Source organism: Capricornis sumatraensis, chromosome 1 (genome assembly GCF_032405125.1).
Source record: "Capricornis sumatraensis isolate serow.1 chromosome 1, serow.2, whole genome shotgun sequence".
NCBI lineage: Eukaryota > Metazoa > Chordata > Mammalia > Artiodactyla > Bovidae > Capricornis > Capricornis sumatraensis.
This window is the reverse complement of record NC_091069.1, coordinates 107,504,474-107,522,915: the sequence shown is the minus strand read 5'-3', so window position 1 is coordinate 107,522,915 and position 18,442 is coordinate 107,504,474. Positions and strand designations below refer to the sequence as shown.

Sequence of the window (18,442 nt, the reverse complement as noted above, 5' to 3'; positions counted from 1 at the left end):
TGTGATGCAGAAGACACAGGAGATGCCACGGATCCGACCCCTGGGTTGGGAAGATCCCCTGGAGGAGGACAGGGCAACCCACTCCAGTATTCTTGACTTGGAGAATCCCATGGACAGAGGGGCCCGGCAGGCTACAGGCCATGGGTTCACACAGAGTCAGACACGATGGAAACGACTGAGCACGCGTGCATTTCTGTTCACTGTGGGTGACATTTTTGTCTGTCTTTGTGCCTACTGTTTTATCCTGCCCCGTAAGCGTCTCAAACGTGGATGATGCCCAGCCCTAACTATATAAACAAACCAACAAACACTTTTGCTGGAGAGCCTGTAAGATGATCATGTGGAAAATATGAAAAAAAGAAAAATAGTTGGAAGTCTATCTCATCCTTTCAACAAAAAGCATGGCATTTAATTTAACCTTTATGAAATCATGCAGTTGGTTATAGACCACTGTGCATAGACAGGGGAAAAATTTTTTTTATTTATTGTTCAGGGGACCCCTCCAAAAGCCAAACCAGATAAACTTCAGAGAGGTTGGTACAAAACATACTTTTACTCTGTGCCTACTGAAAGCCACTTGTAGAAATTCAGCTAATCACAATCTCTCTAAATGAATCAATCATGTAGACAAGATCTTATTTCTTTTTGAAGCAGAGACAAGAATATAAGTAACAGATGTTTGTGAAACATTTGAATGAATAATATGATATCTACAGTAATGAAAACTAAAAGTGACTATTTTGTCTACGTGTACAACTGAATCTCATGGACTTGACTCAGAGCACACATCATCAACTTTGATGCAGATAGGTTCTCTTCTAGAATCAAGTAATGCAGCCATTACTTATAGCTATTACCAGTAAGCTCGTCATTTCCTGGACTACAGTAGCATCACCACTACCACCAGCACCATCAACAACAGCACCAACCCTCACCAACAACATCAACAACCACCACCACCACCACCATCATTAACATCAACCACCAAGACCACCATCAACACTGACTATCAACCACCAACAACACCAACTACCAACACCAACACCATCAACAACCCCCACGACCACCATCATCAACATCAACAACCAAGACCACCATCAACACTGACCATCAACCACCACCAACACCATCAATAACAACACCAATCACCACCACCATCACCATCATCAACCCAGCTATCAACCACCAAGACCACAATCAACACTGACCATCAACCACCACCAACCCCACTATCATTAACACCAACCATCAACTACCCCCATTCACCACCACTACTACCATCACCATAATTTAACATCAGCCACCATCATCACCACCACCACAATGAGGTTTATATTTGCATATTTATTTTACTTTTAAAAATACGTTCATATACATGATTTCATTAGCTCTCATCTGCTTTGCAAGATTGGCAGAAAACTGGCATCATTATCCTCATTATCTGTAAGGAAACTAAGGTTGGGAGAGGTGAGTGGTGTGTGCAAGGACATCAAAGTGGTCAAAAGTCTAACTCAGAGTAGAGTCTGATTCTTCTGACTCTAAAACTAATACATTTTTTTGAATGGACCCTGCACTGTCAATGAAAATGAAGAACTTCTGAAAATTAGGATGTTGATATTGACTATTCTGGTTCAATATTTTAGACAGAGTCTTAGAATAAATGGCCCTCTGAGACCATATATCCCAATCCTCACATGTTCCACGTGAGCCACCAGCCAGTCAAGGTTCATGTGACCATCTAGAAGTTGAATTTCATCCAAGGCATTTGACTCCAAATTCAGCCTTCTTTCCATGACAAGAGGCTACCTTCACACATGGCCCAGGAGCCTACCAGATTCCTTTGAGAACAGTGGATGTCCCATGTCCTTGCCTGGAGCATAAAATTTTCCAGTGAAGGGTGAGTAGGGCTGAAAGCCGCTGCTCCTGCTCATCTCAGAGCATCGGGAAGCCCGAGAAGGAAACAGGAGGCTGGCTTTTGGGCGCACCCACATGCACCTGTGGCTCAGTGACGCTCTTTCAGCCCCGCTCAAGGGTTCGACTCGCCTCTCAAGGTTCCAGTTAAGCCCAAAGCTGCTCCCTCAAGCAAGAAGTTTGAACCTCAGCTGTGGAGGCCTCCTTGCCTCGACTTTCAAGGGATCTCTTGGATTTCAGTGTGGGGGCTGCTGTTCCTACCCTTTGTCTCTGGGCTGGCCTGCTTGGGCTGCAGGACCGCTCTGTTGCTAATGGTCAGTGAAGAGCATCTGGCTGCCTTGCTCTGGAGCCTTTTCTTTTCAAATTCAAATGTCAGATTGGAGTAATAAATGTCTTCCAAGGACTTTTCATTCTTTCTGAGGATGTTGCTGGCCAATCGGAAGAGGAAAATCACTCCGTAGATGCCAAAGATGGTGAGGATATACCAGGCGGCACTGGTCCCATCCAGAAGCTTCAGGGCCCTGGTGGAGTTGCTGCTGTTTCTTCCCTCCACGTGGTCCCCCAGCAGGTCCCCCAGGACAGGACCGGCTTGGGTCTGGTTGGGAACTCCCCAATCCCCTAAGAAACAGAGATGTCCATGTGAGACCCACATTCTGGGCTGAAGGCTGCCTGGCCAACCCAGTGGCAGTGTGCTCATGTCAGTGGAGAAATGGGACTGCTGGAAGAGACTTTTTATGCTCCATAGGTAGAAGCCTCACAACATACATGTCAATATTAAAAAAAATTTACATGCCAATAAAAAAAATTTTAATTGGAGTATTATTGCTTTACAATGTTGTGTTCATTTCTGCTGTACAATGAAGTGAATCAGCTGTATGCATAGCTACATCCCCTTCCTCTTGAGCCTCCCTCCCATCCTTGCCATCCATCTCTCTAGGTCATCACAGAGGCTGAGCTAAGCTCCCTGTGATATAAGTGTCTTCTCACTCAGTTCAGTTCAGTTCAGTTGCCCAGTCGTGTCTGACTCTGCGACCCCATGGACCGCAGCACTATTTTACTATATTTATTTTTATTTTATTTTATTTTACTTATTTTATATTTATACTTACTATTTCACACATAGTAGTGTGTATATATGTCAATCCAAATCTCCCCGTTCTCCCCACCTTCTCCTTCGTCCACTGTGTCTGCATGTCTCTTCTCTATGTCTGCGTCTCTGTTCCTGCCCTGCAAATAGGCTGATCTGTATCATTGTTTAGAGTTCAGAACATCAAGTTCTTGAAGAGGAGATGCAACATCATAATGATATCCATTTTCCCTAAGATAATCTATACAAATTAACATGATTGCAATAAAAACATCAATAGGATTTCTTTGTGAAATAAACAAGCTATGCATACTGAAAAAGCAACTGTCAAGACTAATTAGGAGACCTCTGAAAGGAAGAGTTGAAATGAATGGAAATTAGTCTAGCAAGAAATTTAAAACTAGCCAGACAGAAACATAAGTTTACTGTTTTTTTGAATGAACGAGTGCTTTATTTGCCCACAGTCCAGCTGGGGTTTACTGGGCTTTGCAAATGGCATGAGGGGCTCTTCCAAACCAGGTGCAACTTTTCCCTGAAAAGTCTTCCCTGTAAAACTACAATAACTAAAACATTGCGACGAGATACATAGAGTGGCAGACCAAACAGGGGAAAACATCAATAGAGTAGGAATTGGAATTTGGTAGATAAAGGGGCATTTGTGATCAGGAGAGAAAAGATGGAACTTTCAATAAGCAGCATTAAAACAAGATAATAATAAATCTACATCTCTCACCTCATCTCTCTCACCCAAAACAGCCCAGATAAATGAAAGATTTTAATATTTTAAAATTTTAACATTAAAAATAGTTTAAAAGTTTTAATATTAAAAACAATTTAAATACTAGAAAATAACATGGTAGATTTTCCCCCCTTATCATCTCTTAGGGGCTTCCTGTGTAGCTCAGTTGGTAAAGCAACTGCCCACAGTGTGGGAGATCTGGGTTCAATTGCTAGGTAGGGAAGTCCCCCTGGAGAGGGATATGGCAGCCCAGTCCAGTACTCTCGCGTGCAGAATCCCATGGACAGAGGAGCCTGGTGGGCTACAGCTCATGGGGTCACAAGAGTTGGACACGACTGAGCACTAAGCTTACCATCTCAGAGTGGGGCATCCCTTTCTAAGCATAACACAAAAATTCAGAGGTGGAAAAAAAGGAGAAAGAAAATGTTAAATCCAATTACACAAAAAAATTTTAAGTGATGGCATACAATAGACAAATGACAAACTAGAAAAAATAGATATTTATGCCAGTGAACTCCTTAAGAAGCTTCAGTTCTATAAGAAAAAGTGCAAAACCTCAGTACAAAACTATGCAAAGGGTATGGACAATTAGTTCAGGAGAAGAAATGGACCTTAAACATAAGAAAAGCTTCTCAGTAACACTCATAATAGGAGAAATGCAAAGTGAAACTACAGCAAGGTAATATTTTGTTATTTATCAGGTTGGCAAATTCATGATGTCTCAGAAGACATGTCCACGGGGCTGTCAGGCTTTTGCTTAATGACTGGTGAGGGTGTAAATTTACACAGCCAATATGGAGGGCACATTGACAAGATCTATTGACATTAGTAACACGTTTACCTTTGACCCGGTGATTCTACCTGTAGAAATTTATCCTAAAAATATGCCAGAAGAATTCCAAAACCATCTGTATTTATGATTAGTCCTTGTAGCACTCTTGTGATGACTAATGTTTAAGAACAGCCTGAATAGAGTCAACTGGGAGATGGTTTAGTCCATTTTGGAAATTCCATGCAGTGGGATACAATGCAGCAAAACAAAAAAAAAGCAACAAAGAGCTTTCTTGGTGCTAAATCCTAAAAAATGAAAAAGATCCTACATATAAAGTGGGGTGTGCTATTTGCTTGAAACTTGAGCATATTTAAAATACCTCTGGGAGAATACAGAAGGAATTGGTGTCTAGGGTTGCCCATGGGGAGGAGAACTGGGGGAAGGAGGTGGACATTTCACTGATGCCCGTTTGTACATTTTGTACCATGTGTATTTATTTTCAAAAAGAAATAAATTTAAAAAATGGAAGCGTGCAAGTGGGTGCTTTTCTGGTCTCCTTGGTGAAGTGCCCCTGGGTGAGGACACTGTGTGCCCTTCTAAGGCCAGAAGATTAAGATCTTTATTGCTGTTTACCTCAAAACTGTTTTCTCTACTGGGAGAGCTGGTGAAAATGCAATGACAAAAAGTCAGAGAAGTAGTGTCTAATCCTGTGAGACATTTTCCAGCTGAGTTTTATAGGCTCACATTCTCATTTCTTGCTCTATGTGCATATAGATGTGTTCAGACATGTCACAGGATAAATCCCATCACCTGCGGAGGAGCCCAAAGGCACTGCACTAAGTGTTTTCTATTTCATATCTGCTTGTTAATTCATTTTGCTAATGCAAAGCTCAGGGAGACCAGTATTCTTTTTTTTATTATAATTAACTGTTGAATGAATGAATGATCTTATTACTTTGAGATTAAGGGAGAAACCATTTAAAAATAACTGTGCAAACCACATGTGACAAAGTCCACATTAACAGATTTCATTATATAAAATTGGTCAGTCATAAGAAACAGTACAGTGATCAGGAATTTTCCTGCCGCTGTTGATAACATGGTTTGAGAACTTAAATAAGGAAGAGAAAAATGTTCCCATCATTATTAAAAACAAATTAACTCAACAAGAACATCATAAACTTTAATCAGAGTAAGAGAACTTGCTTAAACTTGGAATACATGGATAAACTCATAGACCTTTCTGTGAATTGTTGCAGAATGATGTGCTATGTTCAAATATATATAAAACAAAGCCAAGAACAATAGAGCATAAAAGTATTTGAAAACCAGTCCATTTGTCACATGGAAGATTGTCACTATTTTAATTAAGGCAGTACATTGTTCTTTACCTTTTTTAAAAAACAGAGAAGAATAAATTAGATGGTACCTTCTATATCCTGTAGAAGAGACCAAGCTTTTCATCTGTGTGGCTTTGAACACCTAAATCAATAATGTGAAATATGTAAGAAATTCTAGAACTGCTCATCCTTGTGTCGGAGCAGAATACTCACATTCCATGAGGTGGTGTTTTTCTTGACCCTTAGGGAGGCATGTTTAAACATCTGCCATGGAAAGAGGGCAACTTCTTTTTGCAAGTGATCACGGTCTTTCTGAAGTCAACACTGAGGTTTCAAGAGCAGAGAGTAACTTGATTTCCGAAGACTCTTAGGGCAGCACCTAATAGAAGTTTAGCAGAGAGAAACTGGACTCATTTTGTCTCATTCGATGAATCAGAGAATCAAAAGTAGATCTGTCTTCTATTGGCACGGAATAAAAAGCACCTCCTGCTGTTGGCTTGTTGAGAAGATCTGTTTAAACACACGCTAGTACCAAGGACACGGCGGCTTCTGCAGGTCCCATCTGGGTGGCAGGGGCAGGAAGCTCTCTGAGGCTGGCTTATAGCCTGGATGGTTCCTGAAATTCCCTGTTCTGCACCTGTAGCAGGTGTGCTCATGGTCAGGGGTGGCAGAGACCTGTTGTCAAGGGCCAGAGGAAGTCACCAGCTTCCTCTTGGACTGTCCTGGATGCAGAAACCCAGACAGGAAGGAGTCTGTGCAAGAGGACACAGCTGAGGGCCCGGGGCCCCCGCAGGATCAGTGGGTGATGGACTCATGAGCCAGGCCATGAGGAATGGGGCTGCTCTTTCCCACACCCCTGAGTCATGGACCACATTGAAATTAAAGTTAACTTAACTGGAAAAGAGAAGTGTCTAGGAGAAATGGCAACACCAGGAGGAAAGGTCAGAAGACTTGGGCAGGTTCTCTGATGCAGCCACTGTTCCTGAATCCTCACTAACGTGGCCCTGACCTGCCTAACTCATGAGGCTCACTGGCTTTTAAGATGTAACTTGACTATATTTTTATCAGTAGGGGATTAAATAAGTCAGTTTTAAAATAAGCCATAGAACCCAGCAATTCCACTTACAGGTGTATATTCAGGATAAAAATACACCTACATCCAGACAAAAAAACCTTGCATATGGATGTACACAGCAACATGAGTCAAAATAGCTAAAAAGTGGAAACTGTCCAAATGCCCAACTGGTGAACAGGAAAATAAAAGTGATCTATCTGTACCGTGGAGTATTATTTGGCGATAAAAAGGAGAGAAGTACTGACACGTGCTACAGCGCCAGCGGACAGTGAGAGCACTATGCCGAGTGAAGGACAACAGCTGCAAGGGAAAGGCCACACCGTTCTGCGCATCCGAAATGTCAAGAACAGGCAGATCCTTAAAGGAGGAAAGTAGGTTAGCGGCTGCGTGGGTTGATGTAGGGAACTGGGGCATGATAATTACGGGATAGCTTCTTTAGGGGTGATGAAAGTGTTTTATAATTGATTGTAGTGATACTGGTGAAAATCTGTAGACATACTAAAATCCACTGAACCATGGACTTTCAGTGGGTGAACTTTGTGGGACGTGAGTTGCATTTTGATAATCTAATAGAGGTAAACAATGGAACACCATGCATCTGTGAAACAAGGTGAGGACGCTCTTTGTGCTGTTGTTCAGTCACTAAGCCATATCTGACTCTTTGCGATCCCCGTGAACTGTAGCCCGCCAGGCTCCTCTGTCCATGGGACTCTCCAGGCAAAAATACTGGAGTGGGTTGCCATTTCCTTCTCCCGGGATCTTCCTGGCCCAGGAATCAAACCTGCATCTCCTGCATTTGCAGGCAGATTTTTTTTTTAACCACTGAGTCACCTGGGAAGCTGAAGCACTTCAAGATGTTTTGCTGAATGAAAACAGCCAAGAAGAGAGTATGTTACCATCTATGTAAAAAAGTAGGAGGAAAACTCATGCAGATTTTTTTTTGTTCCTATGGCTATTGAAGAGCCCCTTTAAGGATGCCTGAGAAAGTAAGAGCAGGAGGAACTTGCGGAGCTGAGAACTGGCTAGAGGGAGGGCAGGTTGCGAAGAATTCTTACTATATAGTCCTTATGAATATAAAGAAGTTCAGGGGGCACAAGTGGTAAATAATCCTGCCAATGCAGGAGACTTGGGGTCAATCCCTGGGCCAGGAAGAGCCCCTGGCAACCTACTTCAGTGTTTCTTGCCTGGAGAATTCCATGGACAGAGGAGCCTGGCAGGCTTACAGTCCATGGGGTCACAAAGAGTCAGGCATGACTGAATGACTAAGCAAATACTTTCCTACTGTGTTAAACACACCCATTCATGTAAATCTGAGGCTTCCCTCATAACTCAGTTGGTAAAAGAATCCACCTGCAACGAGGGAAACTCCGGTTCAATTCCTGGGCCAGGAAGATCCGCTGGAGAAGGGATAGGCTACCCACTCCAGTATTCTTGGGCTTCCCTGGTGGCTCAGCTGGTAAAGAATCCACCTGCGATGCAGGAGACCCTGGGTTTGATCCCTGGGTTGGGAAGATCCCCTGGAGAAGGGAAAGGCTACCCACTCCAGGATTCTGGTCTGGAGAATCCCATGGATAGTCCATGGGGTCACAAAGAGTCAGACATGACTGAGAAACTTTCACTTCACTTCATGTAAATCTTAGTCAAAGTTCTGCTCTTGCTGTCCTGGCTGTGGGATGCCTGGACCCTGGCACTTCCAACTTTGCCCCAGAGTTAGGGGTTTTCAACACCGACCGTGAGAGGTGAGAAGGGGCTGGAGAGCCTTCATGATCAAGGGCTAATGGCAGTGACGAGGGATGTAAGTCAGCGCTCTGGTCCCCGATGCACCCTTGTGTAACCCTGGGCAAGTCCCCACCCACCCTGTAGATTCCTCACCTGCAAGGTGGAGAGTCAGCAGGATCGATACCCTCTGATCCCAAGGAGACAGGGAAGAAGCCCGGGGTGTAGGGAAGAGCTACTCCTCCTGAAGGTGTCTGAACAGGAAGGCTGCTAGCACTGGCTGCCCCAGGACAGGGAGGACACATCCAGGCCGCTGGAGCCCAAGAGGTGGAGGCTTGGGAGCGTGCGTCAGCTGGGAAATCAGAAGTTTTGGCAGGATGTCGGCATGGGATGTGGGGAGAAATGAGCTCTGGAAAAATAGGGGAGGTGCAAGGAAAGGGGGGCTTTGGTCTCATCCACGCCATCAAGGGGCACTGACATTAGGAAAGAGCTCTGTGCCAGGTGACTCACTGGAAAATACCCTGATGCTGGGAAAGATTGAAGGCAAGAGGAGAAGGGGACGACAGAGGCTGAGATGGTTGGATGGCATCACCGACTCGATGGACATGAGTTTGAACAAACTCTGAGAGATAGTGAAGGACAGGGAGGCCTGGCGTGCTGCAGTGCATGGGGTTGCAAAGAACTGGACAGGACTGAGCGACTGAACAACAAGGCACTTTCCTCCTGAGTCCCCCTCTTAGAACCCATGAGAGGCAGGAGTACCATCCTCATTTAAAGAGGCTCAGAGAAGAGACTTGCCTGATGTTACACAGTTCCTGGGTGCCAGAGGTGGGTAGTCTGGCACCAAAGGAGTCTCCTTCCACACCCTGAATCTCACCTTCAAGCTGGACCTAGAGTCCCAAGAATTCTCCTGCTTGCTTGCTATATAGGTTGAATTGTAGATGGTCCCTTCTGAGATATAACCATGACCTTGAAGCCCTCCCATAGTTAGCTGAAATTAAACTATGATGTTAAAAGTCAAGGTAATGTATATCCTTCAGGAAAGGTGACTAGAGGGGGCAAAACGGGAGCTCTACAGTGCTGGCCATGTCCTGGTTTCAGGGTTTATTCGATTTGGGACACTTCCTAGGCTTGGGTTCACTTTTCAGTATGTATGTTATGTTGTTCAATCACTCAGTCGTGTCCACCTCTTTGCAACCCCATGGACTGCAGCACGCCAGGCTCCCCTGTCCGTCATCATCTCCCAGAGTTTGCTCAAATTCATGTCCATGTTTGTCATATATACTTCATTGCAAACCTCACCTTGCTGTTTAACACAGAAGCCCTGAGAGGCAATGGGGAAATAAAGTTGAAAGTTTCGAAGGTTTACCTAGAAAAATGCAAACGCTGTTTTTAAAAAAGGGGTCTATATTCTATCATGGCTGTGGGCACATGATACCATTTAAGGAAAAGTGCCCTGTGCCTGGGGGCAGGGGCGGGGTGGTCAAGATCAGGTCACAGGGTCTGGGCAGTGTTTGTCATTCCCAAATGCTTACATAATAGCAAAACACACCCCAGCGTGGGCCAAGAGTTTCCTTCCCTCTGGCCTTCTGGTTCAGTCTAGCCGAATACCGACCTCAAGGCAATCAAGTGAAACCACTCACCCAGTAAATGTTTGTCTGAGCTACAGACCTGGGTAGAAGGACCCCAGTACCCTCTAGCTCCTTTGACATTAGAAGCTGAACTCTCCCAGGGGGCCATGACTTTTTACTTTTGTCACTCACAGAGCCTGTCAGATCAGAGGATGGCTAAATTGGGAGCCAAGGTGGCAGTGATGTGTATTTGACTCTCCAAAACAAAAGAAAAAGAACACAAACCAATGGTTTTGCATTTCAGGGGACTAGAAGGAGAATTTAAAAGTGTCATTAAATAAATGCCCATATCCACACTTGACCTTGCATTTTCTGAGGGAGGAAGGAAGAGCCCACCAACCAGTTCTGACTTCCAGCACCGCCAGAGGACATTAAAACTGATGCCGGAGTTCAATGCCCAAAAACACAGATTCCAGACGTGTCTGCCTTTGCAGGGGGTATAGCCTCTCTGAGAACTTTAAAAAGATGTTTTGCATGTTTCTAAAAAATCTTGAATGTACAGGTCACTCCTGCATTTCCTTTCACCTTCACTGGTGTCTTCTAGCATGGAGGTCATTGCTGTGTCCAGGGAGACGCAGAGACGAGCTCAGAGCCTTCGGAACTGGAGGACTCAGGTTCTAGCTGGGGCTTTGTAACTTACTAACTGAGGGACTCTGGGCCAGTTACTTCATTGCCCTGAACCTCGGTGGTAAACAAACGATGATACATTGTGATGCCATGAGGGACTCCAAGGGGCCAATACAGTCCCATCTCATCTTCTCCCAGTTAATTCCTTCAGTCCTCCACTGCTTGGTTCACAGCAAGTCCCATATTACTTTCCCTCTTAAGGCCTCCCAGGTTGACCAGGAGTCCCAGGAAGTTTGCCCAGAGTAGGGAGAGGGCAGCCTGACTTCCTCTGCCAAGCCCAGAAGTGAAGTGAAGTGAAGTCGCTCAGTCGGGTCCGACTCTTTGCAACCCCACAGACTGTAGCCTATCAGGCTCCTCCGTCCATGGAATTTTCCAGGCAAGAGTGCTGGAGTGGATAGCCATTTCCTTCTCCAGGGGATCTTCCTGACCCAGAGGACCTGGAAACATCCTCTGCTGCTGTTGCCTCCAGTAACATGGTGCTGCTGTTGAACATAGTCCTGGCATAGTCATAGAAGACAATGAGCAAATCTTCACGACTTAAAAAAAATGAAGCTAAGGGATTTCCTGGTGGTCCAATGGCTGAGACCTTGGGCTCTCAATGCAAGGGGGCCTGGGTTTGATCCCTGGTTAGGGAAACTGTGATATAATCTACATGCCCCAACTCAGTTCAGTTCAGTTAGTTGCTCAGTCATGTCTGACTCTTTGCGACCCCATGAATCTCAGCACGCCAGGCCTCCCTGTTCATCACCATCTCCCGGAGTTCACTCGGACTCACATCCATTGAGTCCGTGATGCCATCCAGCCATCTCATCCTGGGTCATGCCCCTCTTCTCCTGCCCCCAATCTCTCCCAGCATCAGAGTCTTTTCCAATGAGTCAACTCTTCACATGAGGTGGCCAAAGTATTGGAGCTTCAGCTTTAGCATTATTCCTTCCAAAGAAATCCCAGGGTTGATCTCCTTCAGAATGGACTGGTAGGATCTCCTTGCAGTCCAAGGGACTCTCAAGAGTCTTCTCCAACACCACAGTTCAAAAGCATCAATTCTTCGGTGCTCAGCCATCTTCACAGTTCAACTCTCACATCCATACATGACCACAGGAAAAACCATAGCCTTGACTAGACGGACCTTAGTTGGCAAAGTAATGTCTCTGCTTTTGAATATACTATCTAGGTTGGTCATAACTTTTCTTCCAAGGAGTAAGCATCTTTTAATTTCATGGCTGCAATCACCATCTGCAGTGATTTTGGAGCCCCCCAAAATAAAGTCTGACACTGTTTCTACTGTTTCCCCATCTATTTCCCATGAAGTGATGGGACCAGATGCCATGATCTTAGTTTTCTGAATGTTGAGCTTTAAGCCAACTTTTTCACTCTCCTCTTTCACTTTCATCAAAGGGCCTTTCAGCTCCTCTTCACTTTCTGCCATAAGGGTGGTGTCATCTGCATATCTGAGGTTATTGACATTTCTCCCGGAAATCTGGATTCCAGCTTGTGCTCCCTCCAGCCCACCGTTTCTCATGATGTACTCTGCATGGAAGTTAAATAAGCAGGGTGACAATATACAGCCTTGATGTACTCCTTTTCCTATTTGGAAGCACTGTGTTGTTCCATGTCCAGTTCTAACTGTTGCTTCCTGACCTGCATATAGGTTTCTCAAGAGGCAAGTCAGGTGGTATGGTATTCCCATCTCTTTCAGAATTTTCCACAGTTTATTGTGATCCACACAAAGGCTTTGGCATAGTCAATAAAGCAGAAATAGATGTTTTTCTGGAACTCTCTTGCTTTTTCCATGATCCAGCAGATGTTGGCAATTTGATCTCTGGTTCCTCTGCCTTTTCTAAAACCAGCTTGAACATCAGGGAGTTCACGGTTCACGTATTGCTGAAGCCTGGCTTGGAGAATATTGAGCATTACTTTACTTTATGTGAGATGAGTGCAATTGTGCGGTAATTTGAGCATTCTTTGGCATTGCCTTTCTTTGGAATTGGAATGAAAACTGACCTTTTCCAGTCCTGTGGCCACTGCTGAGTTTTCCAAATTTGCTGGCATATTGAGTGCAGCACTTTCACAGCATCATCTTTCAGGATTTGAAACAGCTCAACTGGAATTCCATCACCTCCACTAGCTTTGTTCATAGTGATGCTTTCTAAGGCCCACTTGACTTCACATTCCAAGATGTCTGGCTCTAGATTAGTGATCACATCATCATGATTATCTGGGTCGTGAAGATCTTTTTTGTACAGTTCTTCTGTGTCTTCTTGCCACCTCTTCTTAATATCTTCTGCTTCTGTTAGGTCCATACCATTTCTGTCCTTTATCGAGCCCATGTTTGCATGAAATGTTCCCTTGGTATCTCTGATTTTCTTGAAGAGATCTCTAGTCTTTCCCATTCTGTTGTTTTCCTCTATTTCTTTGCACTGATCGCTGAGGAAGGCTTTCTTATCTCTTCTTGCTATTCTTTGGAACTCTGCATTCAGATGCCTATATCTTTCCTTTTCTCCTTTGCTTTTTGCCTCTCTTCTTTTCACAGCTATTTGTAAGGCCTCCTCAGACAGCCATTTTGCTTTTTTGCATTTCTTTTCCATGGGGATGGTCTTGATCCCTGTCTCCTGTACAATGTCACGAACCTCAGTCCATAGTTCATCAAGCACTCTATCTATCAGATCTAGACCCTTAAATCTATTTCTCACTTCCACTGTATAATCATAAGGGATTTTATTTAGCTCATACCTGAATGGTCTAGTGGTTTTCCCTACTTTCTTCAGTCTGAATTTGGTAATAAGGAGTTCATGATTTTTGTTGACTGTATCGAGCTTCTCCATCTTTGGCTGCAAAGAATATAATCAATCTGATTTCGGTGTTGACCATCTGGTGATGTCCATGTATAGACTCTTCTCTTGTGTTGTTGGAAGTAGGTGTTTGCTATGACCAGTGCATTTTCTTGGCAAAACTCTATTAGTCTTTGCCCTGCTTCTTTCCGCATTCCAAGGCCAAATTTGCCTGTTACTCCAGGTGTTTCTTGACTTCCTACTTTTGCATTCCAGTCCCCTATAATGAAAAGGACATCTTTTTTTGGTGTTAGTTCTAAAAGAAATTCTAAAATTTAGTTAGTTCTAAAATAAATTCTAAAAAAATCAATATCTAAGAGTTTATGTTAACAGCAGTAACTTTGTAAATATAACTGAAGAAAAAATTCTACTTACAATTGGAATCAAAAAAGAGAAAACACCCATGAATAGAATGAACGTGGAAGATTCACACAAAATCTTTGAAAAGAAGGGCAAAAAGGAAGATTTGACTAAATGCAAATATTGCTTATCCTTAGAAAGACTGACTTGTATAAAGATGAAATTCTCTTCTAATTCATCTGTTGTTGTTGTTGTTGTTCAGTTGCTAAGTGGTGTCTGACTCTTTGCGACCCCATGAACTGCAGCACGTCAGAATTCGCTGTCCTTCACCATCTCCTGGAGTTTGCTCAAACTCATGTCCATCGAGTCGGTGATGCCATCCAACCATCCCATCCTCTGTCATCCCCTTCTCTTCATGCCTTCAATCTTTCCCAGCATCAGGGTCTTTTCTAATGAGTCGACTCTTCTGTAAACTTAGTATAATCCCAACAAAATATCAATGGACATTTTTGGATTTTTGTTGTTTTTGTTTTGTTTTCCAGAACTACACTGAATGCCAAGTTTTTGGAGCCCTTACTCCATTTGTTGATGATCTTTTTCTTCTCTTTTCTTTCCATGTTTTCAGTCTCATCATTTTTTCAGCATCAATGAATGGAATTTCAGCTTTGGAGCCTGAAAAAATCACAGAAAAATCTCAGCAAAGTCTAAAGGAGCAAAAATGGTCCTTCTTTCCCTGCAGCTGGAGAGAACAGCAGAGAGCATCCTTCACCCTCAACACACATCCTTGCAGTGATCATTGAAACGAAGGAACAGGTGAATCACCTGGATTCCCAAAGTTGCCTCTGTGCCTTGAGAAAAGTAAACTCGATTTCTCAAAGGTTATCATTCAAGCTGGTCATTTTACTTAGCTTATGTCAACATTGGCAAAGATAAAAGTGGATAACTGTTTCCTCAAAAGCATCACTATAAGCATTGCTATCTTTCTTTGTTTGGATTTCCTCTTCTTCTACCTGAAGCATAAGGTAAATAAATCGACTACATTTCTTATGTAAACAAAGACGTTGAGAGCCTTGCTGCATTCAAATCCACACAGATAAGTTAAGGCTAAATTTTATACAGAAAATTGAGCATGCAAGCATAGCCAAGAATTTTCTAGTGGAAAAAAAGTAATGAAACATCCCTGCAATATGTTAAATCATACTGTGGGCATGCATGCTAAGTCGCTTCAGTCGTGTCCAACTCTTTGCGACCCCATGGACTATAGCCCGCCAGGCTCCTCTGTCCATGGGATTCTTCAGGCAAGAATACTGGAGTGGGTTGCCAGGCCCTTCTGCAGAGAATCTTCCCGACCCAGGGATCAAACCCACACTTCATTAGGTCTCCTGCATTGCAGGCATGTTCTTTACCATGTCTGCCACCTGGGAAACCAAAACAAATTGTAAAACCAGAGAAATTAAAAGTGCTTGATTCTAGCACATAAACAAGCAGACAGAAGAGTGGAATAGAAGAAATTCCAGAAACAGACTCAAAAACTTTCAGGAAAAGAGTATAAAATAAAGAGGAAGTTTCAGACCGGTGGAGAAAAGATCGGTTATCTCATAAATGCATGGGACAACTGGGTAAACATCTGGGAAAGAGTAAAATTGGATCTCTACTTTAGTATATCAAAATAAATTCCAGATGGAGTTAGATTATGATTTTTAAAAATAAAGGTTTAAAAGAGCTGGAACAAACATGGGAGATTTTTTTTTGTAATCCCAGATTGTGGCAATCTTTCCAGTCATGACACAAAAGTCAAATTCACAAAAGAAAAGACTGATAAATTCAACTACATAAGAACTGAACATTTCTTTGTGGCAAAAAAAAAAAAAAATACTATCAATTGAGTCAAGACAAAAAAATTAATGATAAACTTGGGGGAAGCATTAGCAACATACAAGGTAATATGTCAAACTTCTTAACATTTAAAAGGTTTCTAACATTAAAAACAGAGGTCAACAGTTCAACAGAAAGATGGCCAAAGGACACAGACAGCTATGTCACAGAAAAAGAAAAAAAAAGATTTAAAAACATATAAAGAAAGAAAAACAAATGTGAATGACTTAGTAGAAAAAATATACTCATTCTTACTTATAATAATATCAATGCAAATTCAAATTATAAAGCAATCTCATTTACCTCTGTAGAAGAGGAAAGGGCTTCCCAGGGGTTGCTGGTGGTAAAGAACCTGCCTGCCAATCCCAGGAGATGTAAGAAATGCGGATTCAGCCTCTGGGTCAGGAAGATCCCTTGGAGGAGAGCATGGTAACCCACTCCAGGATTCTTGCCTTGAAAATCCCATGGCCAGGGGAGCCTGGCAGCTCATAGTGTTGCAAAGACTTGGACATGACTGAAGCAACTTAGCACACAGGAGACTAAAGACCGCTTGTAATTAGGTCTATCCACAGTGTGTTCATTACAGTGTACAGAACCATCTGAATGGTGTCTGACTCCCAGTGACAGATCCATAGAAGACCTCATAGAAGTCAGTTATTATTACTACCATTATTGAGGATAAAGGGCACTATTCACATTCTATGACATAAATTTCATAAAATATAAAAAATACAAGTATAAAAGTTTATAACCTTCTGACCACTCAGCTATCTTCCAGGAAGCTCAGGGGACTTAGGGGTGATCTGAGAGTATATTCAGGATATACATGCAGGTCTGGTCATTGGAAGCAAGAGACTGCAATCCATCTAAATGTCCATCAAGACAGGAGGGGTAAAAATGGCATGGCTTGCGTTGCTGTACAGCAGAAACCAATGCAATACTGTAAAGCAATTTCCCCCCAATTAAAAATAAATTTAAAAAAAAGATGGTATGGAAATGCACACAATGGGGGATCCTAGTCAAGGAATGAGGCAGATGCTTGTGTATGAAAGAGGGACAGCCTTTCAGCATCTTGATATGTAGGAAGAATATAAGCAGGAGGCTGATTAGCATGCTGTTCACCATTTGTATATAAAAGCTGGATATTCTTGTATATGCAAAGAATATTTCTGAAAAGACCTAAGAATCCTCTAGGCAGTTTGTTGTCTAGGCAGTTGTCCTCTAGGCAGTTTCCTTTTAAATTACTTTTTTTTTTTTTTACTATGTTTCTATTACCGATTAAAAAGGCAAATCCATTTTTCAAGAGTGGAGAATTTGCAGTGAACATATTAACTCGTTACAGGGAAGCAGCCATTTCTGTGCTAAAGATGTCTGAAATTCTAGCTTTCAGACATTTTGAAATCTAATGCCCTAGACGTCCATCTATGCCCTTGATTTCCATCTTCTTGTAGAAACATCCCACTGTGTAAGAGAAACAGCCTGCCTCACGGGAGGGAGACTCAGAAGAGGGATGAAAACTATGTGTGCGCAGGTTGCCCTGACTTTATTGCGAAGGCCCTTTGAAATGCGGTCATTCATTCTCCCTCTGACTTGGCACCATCAGTAACTGCTGATTCAGGAGCTCAGTGTCAGCACTCCTGACCTGACCACCGCTAGCTCTCTCCAAGGGCAATCCAGGAGGCTCCTGAGCACTCTGGACTCAGTGATTCTTGCGGGCCAGGGCTCCGTGGTACCCGTGGATGCTCTGCCACCTTGTGCTGAGAGGCTGCTATAGCAACCAGACCATCCCTGCAGGGCGGCCCCGAAAAATGATTCCCTGGGTGGCCAGCCTGAGGGTTTTCAATAGAGGGCACTGATGAGACAGCCCTGTTTACCGTGGGGCCTGCTCCATGCTTTCTAGAACAATGGTTAGATATGTGAATTTTACACGTGACGCGTACAAAAGCACTCAAAAAAATTGTGAAGTGCATAATTCAACACTCATTGAGTTTTTTTAAAAATGCAGATTCTGTTATTCCATGCTTAACAGGCAAAACTTCTTCAAAGAACTGTGAAGGACGTTTAGGCCACGCCTGCCTCCATTTGACTCCAGAGAGAGCCCACCAGCCTCTCACCTGCGGCTCCTGTATTTGCCTGTTGCGGGATGTGCCTCCTCGGGGTCACATGGAGCCACATTACCGGGTATTGCCAAGCCACCAGAAACCACAGGGTGGCCCCAGAACAGGAGCCGGCAGCTTTGTTTCTTTTCTGTAAAGGGCCAGATAGTCAATAGTTTTGGATTTGTGATTCAGTGTGATCTTTGTCCCAAAGACAATTCTGTATCTGTAGCAGGCATGCCGTCTTAAGCAGTATGTAAATAAATGTGCGATTTCGTCACAATAAAACTTTATTTGTAAAAACAGGGACCCCCTGGCGGTCCAGTGATTAGGCGGTGGTGGTCGTTTAGTTGATGAGATGTGTTGGACTTTGGGACCCCACGGATCATAGCCATCTAAGCTCCTCTGCCCATGGGATTCTCCAGGCAAGAACACTGGAGTGGGT

The 18,442-nt window shown here is 43.3% G+C and overlaps 1 protein-coding gene across 1 annotated transcript; it reads right to left on the bottom strand.

The window, feature by feature from the left end:
• Positions 1–2,128: 2,128 nt before the first annotated feature.
• On the bottom strand, positions 2,129–18,076 carry SMIM34 (small integral membrane protein 34). The gene is made up of 2 exons (XM_068967561.1): positions 18,016–18,076; positions 2,129–2,529 (listed from the first exon to the last, which is right to left on the bottom strand). Exons 1-2 carry the CDS (start codon positions 18,074–18,076, stop codon positions 2,129–2,131), a joined length of 462 nt encoding a protein of 153 aa, XP_068823662.1.
• Positions 18,077–18,442: the final 366 nt, after the last annotated feature.

What these genes read in the sequence shown, in the direction of transcription:
- SMIM34 (XM_068967561.1), bottom strand. Translation starts at nt 18,076, where the DNA reads ATGTGGCTCCATGTGACCCCGAGGAGGCACATCCCGCAACAGGCAAAT. An exon ending in GGCAAATACAGGAGCCGCAG is followed by an intron (nt 2,530 to 18,015) that starts GTGAGAGGCTGG and finishes TCTGTTTCTTAG; the next exon opens with GGGATTGGGGAGTTCCCAAC.